Source organism: Hyperolius riggenbachi, chromosome 1 (genome assembly GCF_040937935.1).
Source record: "Hyperolius riggenbachi isolate aHypRig1 chromosome 1, aHypRig1.pri, whole genome shotgun sequence".
NCBI classification, from domain to species: domain Eukaryota; kingdom Metazoa; phylum Chordata; class Amphibia; order Anura; family Hyperoliidae; genus Hyperolius; species Hyperolius riggenbachi.
The window spans coordinates 484,729,900-484,742,189 of record NC_090646.1 but is presented as its reverse complement, the minus strand read 5'-3'; the positions used below and the strand labels follow the sequence as shown (position 1 = coordinate 484,742,189).

The 12,290-nt window shown below is 42.6% G+C and overlaps 1 protein-coding gene across 1 annotated transcript in view; it reads right to left on the bottom strand.

Moving 5' to 3' along the window:
* OXA1L (OXA1L mitochondrial inner membrane protein) overlaps positions 1 to 12,290 on the bottom strand; it is a 32,739-nt gene that overhangs the window by 16,335 nt on the left and 4,114 nt on the right. Inside the window, exons 2-5 of the mRNA XM_068241941.1 lie at positions 11,800 to 11,916; positions 9,059 to 9,299; positions 8,826 to 8,969; positions 947 to 1,032 (exon numbers count right to left, since the gene is read on the bottom strand). Of these exons, the coding sequence (XP_068098042.1) occupies positions 947 to 1,032; positions 8,826 to 8,969; positions 9,059 to 9,299; positions 11,800 to 11,916 (588 nt within the window). The remainder of the gene's footprint in view (positions 1 to 946; positions 1,033 to 8,825; positions 8,970 to 9,058; positions 9,300 to 11,799; positions 11,917 to 12,290) is intronic.

The following is a 12,290-nucleotide window of genomic DNA, read 5'->3' as shown; positions in this document are numbered from 1 at the left end:
TATATTTGACAGTTTCTAGGAGAAAAAACAAAAAGGACCCATTCACACTATAAGCACTTTTCTGAGCGCTTTGTGATTGATTAGCGCTTTCTGAGTGCTTTTTAAAAATTGCTCCCATTCACTTTCATTAAAATCATAGTAAAAAAAAAAAATAAAAAAAAAAAAAAATCGCTGCAATTGCGCGAACGTATACGAGAAAAATTGCAGCGATTTTTATAAAAGTGAATGGGAGCGATTTTTAAAAGGTGCTAATCAATCACAAAGTGCTCAGAAAAGCGCTTGTAGTGTGATTGAGCCCTTAGTGAGGAAATTACATCAGGATTGGCTTCAGACAGAGGCAGTAAAGATGGAAAATGCCTGAAACAGTTTTCACTTTATTTACTATACTGTATAAAATTCACTGAACTTGAAAGGGTGGGCAGTACGATACATGTTATGTTAGTAGAGGTATTTATTTATAAAACACATATGTATGTACACACAGATGTGTTTATTTTATAAACACTTGTTCTACTTACATATGTATTGTACTGTCCATATATGTATAAACATATATGTGTTGTTTTTTTTCCCAGGGATAGTATGGCTGCCCCTGCTACTTTAAGAGACGTTAGTTACAATTGGTGTGGAATAACTCAGTATTTGTATCAATTTGTGCATGGGTAAGCAATATGAAATAATATGGGAATAAACCAAGTAATCTGAAGAGCTGACCTGAAGGCATTTTTTTTTTTCAACAATTGTGGACTTTCACTTTTAATGCAGAGTTGCCTGCAACGCAATGTCATTTGATAAGGATGATTTCAACACCTCTGACTATATACAGGGAGGATGTGATTTGGATCGTACGGTATATGTCTGTGTGCTTTAACATCATATGGAAGCTTTGGCATATAGGGCAGAAGCAATCCTTTACATCCAGTGAGAATTTTAGGAAACATTTTACCTGCACAAGAGGCACCAGGAAGCCTCGAAGTGGACTGACATCATGCTTCTTCTGATAAAACTGAAGGTCTGAATACGCCTTAGAGACTGAAGAGAGGGAAAATAAATTATACTGCTGTGGTAAAGGGGGGTAAATTGTCTACTGGTAGGTACAAGAGTAGTTTGTTTTAAAATAGATACAGTTATACATTAATTGTGTCTATGTCAAGTGCCTGTATACCAGAAGGTGCTGTACATAAGTAGGCCTGGTTCACACCAGCACAGACGGAAAACTGATCCATGTAAAAACTGATCTGTGGGATCTCTTTTTAAAGGCATCAGTTTTCCACCTGTGACCATCCTTTCCCTTAGCCCACAGTCAATGCGATACATCCAAAGTACCAAAATAAGCTGCAGACCCAAACTTGCTCTCCGTTTGGTGGAAGGGCTCAAATGGATCCTTTTAATTAATACAAGATCCGTTCACCTCTGTTAGACCCTCGGTTAGGGTCTTTTCACCTCTGCCATTAAAGTCCGCTAAACGGGCTGTTTCTTTGTTCAATGAGAATGGGCCTAAGAACTCTCCTCCTTATGGCTCACTCTTCTCTTGTACAGGCACATTGCCATGGCAACAGCTGTTGTGTCATTCATAAATGGACCTGAACTGTGCAGCTTTCCAGTGGCCCAATACCATTGCCAGTACTCATGAGAGATTTTACTTCAGTGGAATCCCTGAACCCATTTGATTACACATGCCTCCATTCTATCATGTGCACTGTGGAACAGTTCACCCAGCCTACATGTCATTTAATTCTGTAAGAACCTGTAGCATAGTAGGTACTGACAAGCTCAGCTTTGCAGATTAAAACCTGGAACATGCTTACCTTTATGATTGGCCAATCGATGACCAATTTTACCACCTCCATGTAGTACAGGGTTGTCAAACTCAAATACAAAGTGGGCTGAAATTGAACATTGGGACCAAGTCTCAGACCAACCTCAATGTCTACTGACTACCTTCCTCCCTTATAAAAGTCCCTGGTGTCTAGTGATCCTCCTCCCTTCCCTATATAGTTTACTGGTGTCTAGTGGTCCTCCTTCCCCTATAAAGTTCTCTGGTGTCTAGTGGCTCCCACCCTCCTCTATACAGCTCCCTGGTGTCTAGTGATTTCCCTTATCTCCCCCATATGGCTTCCCTGCTGTTCTAAGGCTTCACCTCCAATATAGCTTCCCTGGTGGTCTACAGTGGGTCAAACCTAATACAAAGTGGAGAAACTACTTGGGGGCCAAACTTAATGGCTCTGATGGCAAGATTTGGCCCGCAGGCCGGAATTTGACATGTATAATGTAGTATGAGGTTTACCTACATGATCTGCTCATAGTGCTCAATATCTGTTGACCCTCATACTACTTGAAGGAGGAAAAATTAGTCAGCGATCGGCCAATCATAAGTGGAAGTGTGTACCAGACTTAACAGTTTAGTAATTATCAGTGTCCCTGTGATGGTCTTTTTGGTCTGAGAAAATTTCCTTGGGAGACCTCAGGTTCCCTTTAATGTGAAAACAGTTAAGCCCAGGGGCAAGTGAGGTACAGCAATAATAACTTGATCGGGATTCTCTTTCCTCATTAAACGAAAAAAAAAAAAAAGAAGTGTAATTTGCCATGTTCTCTGTCACTCCTAGAGACTGAGGACACGAATAAAAATCCAAAAAAGGTTTTGCTCCCTTACTACCCTATCCAAAAAAACATTTTTTTTTAGTTCCTGAAGCCGGACTTCAGAAGGACATACCTGCCAAAAGAATATATTTTTTTAAATACTCTACATCCTAGTTTCTCAACACGCGGTACGCGTACCCCAGGGGGTACTTCTGATGGTTCCAGGGGGTACCCAGGCTTGATATACTTAACCAAGAGTAACAAATTTAGAGTTTTAGAAAATTATAAATCCCATATAACAACACCAAATTAGTCTTTTTTTCTAATTAAAAGCAACAGTAAATGCTTGGAAATGGTTTAGAACCAATTATCATGTACTACGATTAAATATGTATTTGTTAAGGGGTACTTGAGATAATGTTTACTATGCTAGGGGGTACTTGGTGAGTACAGGGTTTTATAAGGGGTACATACCAATAAAATGTTGAGAAACACTGCTCTACATAACTGAAAGAAAGAAAGCAATGTGCGTTAGATCGGACTAGACACTAGACCAATAGTGGCAGGTGTAACCTTTATTCTTCCAGTTTTGAACTGTAAATATATTGTATGTGTGCCATGATAGTACAGCAGCACTTTGCTATACTATGCTGCAGAAGGAATAATATTGGCCAGTTGCACCTTTGTCTCATTGAAGTGAGTCTGAAGCGAACTTACTAAAAAAAAAATACTCACCTAAGTAGAGGGAAGGCTCTGGGTCCTATAAAGCCTTACCATTCTACCGTAGGCTTCTCCGTTTAAATCTCTTGCTGCGGGAGGCTTCGGGAGCCAGGGGCTTTGCACTGCGCATGCACCAGAGTGTGCTCGCGCATGTGCTGTATGGAGCAACCCGTCTAACAGCTGACCTGAAACAAGACCTTCAACCTCTCTGAAGACTTGATTGCCTGTGATTGCCCTCACTCCACCCTGTGAGTAATCCTTTATACATTATCCAAGGCATATGCACCAAGTGACTATTTTCCACATTTATGTTATCATTTATCATCTAACTCTAAAACAAGGAACTTTACTTAAAATAATTCTATGATCCAACTCTGTGTAGGAATGAAAGCATCTTGCACAGATCCCCTTTGATCTCAGCAGGACTCCAGAAGTAAAAGCTAACAAGTCTATTGTCTCTAATGTCAACATACAAATACTCATCAAAGGATCTTCTCTCTGCCTGCCCTCCCTAGAATCAATTACAAATTAACACCTCACTAGCTCTCCTCTTAAAATCCTTTGGGATACTCAAGAAAAGCAGAAGGGGGAGGAGAGGGAGTGGATCCAAGTATAAAAAACATAGTTGTCCCCAGAAAAGCTCAATCACAGCTACACTCTGCAATGCCAGATCGATAAATAATAAGACTGCAACTATACATGACCTAATAGAGCTCTCTGATTTGACCTTTTTGACAGAGACCTGGCTTGGGAAACATGCAGGCCCAACTCTTGAAGCAACCGTGCCGACCAATTATTCAGTCTTGCACTGTGAGAGACAAGTCCACAAGGGTGGGGGGGTTGCCATATGCTTCAGATCCTCTTTGAACATAAGGCCCCTGCCCATAGGCCCCACTGAAACCTTTGAATGTCTTGCAGCCCAACTGTCAGCAGAAGTAAACATCAACATATTGCTCATATACCGCCCCCCAAAAAATGGTCCAGCCTTTAAGGAAATATCTGAACTCTTATCCTGCCTAACAGTGGAACACCCCAGATGGATCATCCTGGGAGATTTTAATGCATGGGTGGAAGATCACGACTCCCGCCTAGGACGTGAACTACTTCTCATAATGAGTGAACTGGGTTTCTCTCAGGCTGTCAACCTCCCCACCCACAAGAAAGGGCACACCCTGGATCTTATATTTCATTCCGGACTTTTAATATCACACATGGATATAAACCCAGTGGTACGGTCAGACCACCACACCATCCACTTCTCTCTGACAGCACCAGCGATAAAACACAGAGGGAAAGAACTCATAAAATACTGTTCTCTGAAAGATGTCTCACCCCAGCACATTCAGAATACCCTCAACTTCGACGCATTAACCAATCATTGCGCAGACCCAGACTCCATGGTCCTGATGTACAACCATGCAGTGTCATCTGCCTATGACGCCCTTGCTCCAGTTCGCATTAAATGGTCTACACCACTTCATCATGCACGGTGGTTTGACAGCTCACTAAAGGACCTAAAGAAAGAAGCGCGCAGACTAGAAAGGAAGTGGCAAAAATCTCAGAATTCAAAAGATAAACACACCCTTGTCTCTCACCTGGAAAGCTACCAAGATGTGATCACCAAGAAAAAATCCTCCTACCTATCACAGGAGATCGCAAAGGCCGCCAACAGGCCAGCCCAACTATTTCGCACAGTTGATAGACTATGTAACCCATCCTGTCTAAAACCTACTATAACTCCCTCAAAGGAGCTATGCGAAAAATTTGCTTGCTACTTTGCTGACAAAGTATCCTCTATTCGGTCTCTCATTCAGTCCACAGCACCTAAGACTTATTCAACTCCTGAAAATAGTGGCAAAAAAAACCTAACACCCTGGACTGACTTCAAAAGTATTAGTGAGGAAGAGATCTCAGACATCCTCCGTCGCCTCTGCCAAACAACCTGCGACCTGGACCCTGGACCAACTAAACATATGCTGAAATGCCCCGACCTGCTTGGTCCAGCATTTCACAAAATAGTAAATTGCTCTCTGCAAGCAGGGAGGTTTCCTACCTCTCTAAAAGAAGGAATCATCAAGCCCCTTCTTAAAAAAACCTTCCATGGATCCAGATGCTATGAGCAGCTACAGACCTGTCTCCAACCTTCCCTTCTTAGGTAAAGTTATTGAAAAGCAGGGCTGTGGAGTCGGTCCAAAAATCCACCGACTCCGACTCCTCAGTTTAGGATTCCACCGACTCCGACTCCTCTAATTTGCATATTGCAATTTTGTTGAATAAAAGTATGTAACATGAAATTCGTCTCTTAACTGCCAACGCTTAGGAATTTTACAAGACAACTGAAGTGAGAAGGATATGTAGACTACTATATTTATTCCCTTTAGACTAAAACTAGTCCTTGGTAAGAGTACTTGTAAAAGGTACAAACTGGAACAATCTATCAGGCCCTAGGCAATGTAAGTGTGGGTACATGTAAATGGTGTGCAGGTACTCTGCAGGGGAATGAGGAGATTGTAAACAGACAACACCTCTGTGTTCAATGTGCACAGCATTCTCAGTGGATTCCCTGCAGCTCTGTGGGGAGTGCATATGTAGATTATAGTACTACTGTGTAACAAAGTAAACCTGAGACAGATGAAATTAAAATTTTATACATACCTGGGGCTTCCTCCAGCCGCCTTCAGGATAATCAGTCCCTCGTTGTCCTCCTCCACCACCTGGATCTTCTGCTATGAGTCCAGGTACTTGAGCCAGTCGGGCGTAGTGCGCATGCACACACTCCGCCGCCAGGAGCATACTACACCTGTGCAGCACTACTGCGCATGTGCAGAATGTTCCTGGCTGTGGGAGCGGCATGCGGCCGGACAGCGCTGCCTGGCTGAATTACCAGGGCTCATAGCAGAAGATCCGGGTGGTGGAGGACAGCGAGGGACTGATTAGCCTGAAGGGGCCTGGAGGAAGCCCCAGGTATGTATAAAACTTTACTTTTCATCCGTCTCAGTTACCCTTTAATTTGTAGTCACCAAACCAAATTTTAACAACATATCAAATTATTTGATTTCATCAGCAAAGGGAGTGCATACATTTGCATAAATTAGCATCAATGCAGAATTATTTCCATCTCGTTGACCATCTCTATTAGTGACACAGCTACACATCAGGCTTTATTCTTACAGCATAGATGTTATTTAGTATATATAAGAGATTCCTGTGTACACATCATATATACAGTCACAATCAGATATGTATATCTGACCTTAAAAATACGGGGACTGCTTTGTTGAAGCAGCACAAGTAACTAATTTTGATTGGTTTATTTCATTTTTGTGGACTAAGCACAGCTATTACTGTATATATACTGTATATATACATTATTTTTAATGACTATTATTTGAGAAATAGAACATTTTATCATATTTTCTATTTTAATTACAGTTACAAATTCATTAGGAGTCGGAGTCGGTGCATTTTTTCCCGACTCCGACTCCAGGCACCCAAAATTGCCCGACTCCACGACTCCGACTCCACAGCCCTGTTGAAAAGGCTGTCTATCGGCAACTTGAAACCAGGCTGTCAGTAAACAACATCCTGGACCCTCTACAATCTGGCTTTAAGAAACACCACAGCTGTGAAACAGCCCTCATCCAAGTCTGCAACGACCTGCTCATGGCAAGGGACAGAGGGGAATGTTCCATCCTAATCCTGTTGGATCTCTCAGCGGCTTTTGATACAGTTGACCATGAAATCCTGCTTAACAGACTGCAGGAGTACTGTGGCATCAGTGGATCAGTCCTCCAGTGGTTCAGATCATTCCTGACTGACAGAACACAGAGAGTATCCCTAGGTCCTATAATGTCCAAACCTGCACCTCTACAATTCGGAGTGCCTTAAGGATCAATCCTATCCCCTCTGCTGTTTGCAATCTACATGTTGCCACTCGGTACACTTATCCTACGTCATGGCCTGATGTACCACTGCTACGCCGATGACACACAGCTATACCTGTCCTTCAAACCTGGTGGAACAGACCCTACCCAAAAAATAAACTCTTGCTTAGCTGAGCTACAGGCATGGATGAATGATAACTGGTTGAAACTGAATGCTGACAAAACTGAGGTCCTGTTTGTCCAAAGGCAGCACTCGCCATCAAAACAGCTCTATCCTAAAGCAACACCAATCAGGATTGGGAATTCAGACATAAACAGCTCCAACCTTGTGCGCAGCCTTGGAGTACTAATCGATGGGGAATTGAGTTTCAGAAACCAAATTTCATCTGTAGTTAAATCTTCCTTCTTTCATCTGAAGAACATTGCAAAGATTAAACATCTGATTCCCCCAGAGGATCTTCCAACCCTAGTCCACGCCTTCATCACATCACGGCTGGACTACTGCAATGCCCTTTATGCTGGCCTCCCCAAAAAAGACCTGCGTCGCCTGCAATTAGTGCAGAATGCTGCTGCCAGATTGCTAACAAACCAGCCTCGCCACTGTCACATTACACCGATCCTTCGCTCACTGCACTGGCTACCGGTAGAATGGAGAATACTCTTCAAGATTGGACTGCTGACATTCAAATCCCTGCACAATCTGGGCCCTGGATACATGAAGGACTTGCTGAAGCTGCACCACACCTCTCACAACCTCAGATCAGCAAGTTCTATAAACTTGGTCACTCCCAGAGTGCACCTCAAAAAATCTGGAGATAGAGCCTTCTGTCATGCTGCCCCTACTCTTTGGAACTCCCTGCCACACCCAGTAAAGACAGCACCATCCCTGGAGCTATTCAAATCCAGACTGAAAAGCCACCTTTTTAGCCTGGCATTTCCAGACTTATAAAATTCTTCCTCTGTACCACGATGGACGGAGCCATGCTTATGCGCTTTGAGTCCCATGGGAGAAAAGCGCTTTACAAATGTTATTTGTTGTTGTTCGTGAGCAATCCCGAAAACTTCCAAAGCCTCTAGCAGTGGAAGAAAACAGTCCTCAACCCATCAGTCAGAGACTACTAACGGGGGAGCCAGCAGTGGAACGCAGGGACTTGGAGATGAATGTGAAGGCTCTATAGGAGCCAGAGCCTTCCCTCTCCTTAGGTGAGATTCTGATTCTTGTTTTTTTAGTAGGTTTGCTTCAGACTCTCTTTAAACCGATGGAGATTGCCGTGAGAAAGTTAGGCTGCTTGTCAGTGTGAGCTGAGGTTGCACAGAAAATCTTTCAAAGCAATGTCTGCTCTGCAATCTCAGCTGACTCCGACAAGCAGTGGTTGGCTTGAGTGTGTTCATTGTGTCAACAGGGATGTGCAGCTGGCCAGAGGTGTGAATAAAAGCTGACTAGCTGATGCCCACAGCACAACTATAGCATCGTAGAAAGAAGGTGAGTGCTGCAGAAATGTTATTTTCTCTCAACTATTTCTACAACTTTCAAAAGGAAACAAATCTGTGGAAATTCAGCCAATACAAGCTTTCCGCTGCTCAAGATTACAAGTCATACTTTCAGCACAGGTTTACAGAAAGCAGCTGACACTGACTTACATTCAAATTGGTTCCCTGACTGCTTGGCTTCATTCATGCGCGTTGTCAATGCACTGATCTGGGGCATGTGATTATTAAGTTTGGCGGCTTCTTTCTGTCCTTTCACTATAAGCGGAAAAACCATGATACGGACCAAAAGTGTGCCTGTAAAAAAGAGAGAGAAGGAGAAAAGGATAACCATATACTTCAAAGGATAAAGAAAACACATAAAAATGATTCATTTAAGCTCCCACCTGCTACAATTGCTCCCCACCAAGGAACGCCAACATCAACATGTAAAAATGACAGGAAGTCCTGTATTAATCCAGGTGGACTGTAACCGCCAAGTCCCAGCTCACTCACTCTTTGTTCTGCCTGCACTATTGTATCTGCAACTGTGGGGGCTACTTCAAAAACTGGAGGAGGTAGCGCAGCTTCAGGTATAGGAGTGGAATCTGGAAATTGTGCCTCTGGAACAGGTGGGGCATCCAGAACCTGGAATAAAAGAAATCAGTGGACAGTGAGAGAGTATGATCAGGGAAGCTCTGAATTTTGGACACAGAAACAAGCTGTGATATGCACTAGTCAAATCAGCCACTAAATGTGCCCTCTGAAATTCAGCTAAATAATCTGAACATCCCTCCTCCTCTCCCCACACGTCACCAAGGCATCTCCACCTTCCTATAAAAAAAAGTCTGTTGGAAGTTTGTGGAAGTGCACACTAGTATGCCATGCCAGTAGTTTAAGTGACGTCATGACGCGCGCGGCGCATGCCGCGTGACGTCAGGGACGCCAGTCGGGCCGGCCCGGTGTCCATAGCGGGCGTGCTAAGCACACAGGAACAGGTATTTAAACTCCGCACAGCGTCCAGTACGCTGCAGCAGCCTGGCAGGAGTCTATTACTTGATACCCTCTGACGAAGGGAACCCCCCCGAAACGGCGCTGTCAGGGTATAATTCTATCCTCTGGGGCATTCTCTGATTGCTCATTTGTCTGTATGCTCTATTCTGCTACTTGCTGTATTGTGTTGCACCTCTTGTTGACCATACTGACATATGAAGGTTCTATACTGTGTGTACCCAGGGGACTCCTTATGGTTTACTTCCACTTACTGTGATATTTCATTGTGTACTGCTGTACAATATTTACACTTACTGATTATGTACTGCTGTATGTATTTCTTGTATCAATACAAACTTTATGCATTCTAAATCTACATCTCTGGTGTGCCAGTCCATTATTCTTTACAGTAGTTTATCTTACCTCTCCAGGTGCCAGCAGCAGTCAGCACATATGATTTTTACAAGAGTTCAGGGGCAGTATTGTTGGTCATGTGACTGAAGTTACTGTCCCAGAGCTTATGCAAGTTATCAAAAGATGCCAAGACTCATGCTGGCACACACTTGGAGATGAGCCTGGTACACACCAAGCCAGTTTCACTTCAGATCCAATTTGAGCGAGTAATCAGATCAATATCCAGATTTGACATTGCTTGGATATAGAAGAAAGCTAGGGTACATGCACATGCTGTTTTTTTTATTTTATTCTGATCAGATTTTATTGAAAAATGAATCAAAAAGACATACAAAATGACATACACATATGACAACGATAGACAGTATTATGGTTGATATTTTCCAGCATGTATGATCTGCTTTTGATTGATTTTGAATTTGGGATGGGTTGCTGCTAATCAGTAGGCTCAATATCTATGTGCCTGATCATTTTCTTGATTGGAAGGATATGAAGTTAAAATTGCATAATGTGTACCAATACATATAAACTACAGCCATGCTCTCCAAAGCATGATCTGCATAGGGGATTAAAAGACAAGCATGTTGAGCCACGTATGAGGATGTGGTGCGTGGATAAGTCTGACCAGGTTGTCATTTCCCCTCTGTTCACAAACATTAGCTACACCACAAGTTCTTGGTTTAAAAAAAAAACACCTGAAAGGGTTAGTACAGCAAGTTTACTTTGATATTCTCTTGGGAGTTCTATCAGTAGTTATTGGTTCAATTCTGAACACACAAATTCTCCAGAACAGCAGAAAGGGTTGGTGGGAGTAAAAAAAAAATGTAAATAAATAAAACATCCTTCCTCAGGGAGACCTGGAGTCACATCCTCCCAACCACTGCAATGCATGCCCAGACATGTAGACCTTGGATGCGAGTACGTGAAAGGACTACACCTCCTAGCATGCATTGCAGCATGAATGCTGGTCACCCCCACCAACAGCCCACTCTATTACAAACCTCCCCTATAATATTAGTTCCAATATTTGTACAGTGCTTATCTCCTGCCGGACTCAAAGCGCTTGCAAGTCATCCACTAGAGCGCGCTCAATAGGCAGTAATGGAGTTAGGGAGTCTCACCCAAAAACTCCTTACTTAGTAGGTGCGGGCTTACTGAATAGGAAGAGCTGTTATTAGAATTCAGGTCTTCCTTGTCAGAGGCAGTCAGGCAGAGCCCTTGAACATTACACTATTCAGCCACTTGTGGGGAGATTCATTTAATATGTTTTCCTACATAGGCGCGGAGTTGTCTTTTAATAAGAATTTCCTTGACATTGTTACACGCGGTTCTGTTGCACTATTTGAATCTCAGTGCCAATCTATGAAAACAAAATGAACTGTCTGTAGATATTTTTTTAAGTATTCTTGATTTTTTTTTTCTATAAAAACAAAGGGAAAATGAATACATGATGTCTAGTCATCAACTACTTATGCTGCTGCAAATAACATGGAAAGTCTTGCTTAGATAGTTATTACAGTTGAAGCAGCATATACATGAAGCAATGTGTATAAACGCCAATAAGCGAGTGATCTACATGTAGATGTTTATCAAATTCTTAAAAGTCTTAAAGAGACAGTGTACAGCAGTGCTGGCAAACTTTTGGATAAGCCAGCTGAATATTTAATACAGAGTATGTGGAACAGATGGAAAGAAGCGACATTGCTAGAACATAAATGGCAAACATGCAGTAAATGGTCACCTGGTAGGCAGCTGAAGTCCCTGTACTTTGGTAGCGAACACTGGAGAAGACAAACAACCGATGTGTCTGAGGGGCCAGTGCCCTGTGTTGACGGAAAAAGCTGGAACATCTGTGATACTAGAAAAATATATATATTGTTTAACAGCATAGTACTCCAGTACTGAACAATATTATTTATAGTTGGTTAAGTTCACAGTGAGAAATTGAAGTGCGATGTAACAGAGGCATTTTATTGCACAAAATCACACAGTAATTGTAAGGCTATGTATCATTCAGGGTGCATCTGATGCAATCCAACAAACTACCATATCCCAATGCAGTGCATTACCGGACAATGTGCGCTTTAAAGGACAACTGTAACAAGAGGGCTATGGAGGCTGACATATTTATTTCTTTTTAACTACTTGCCGACCACTCCACGCCAATTGGCATGAATGGCTTTCAATGGGGCTAGCAGGAGATCGCGGGCGCTGATGCGCGGGCATCTCTGT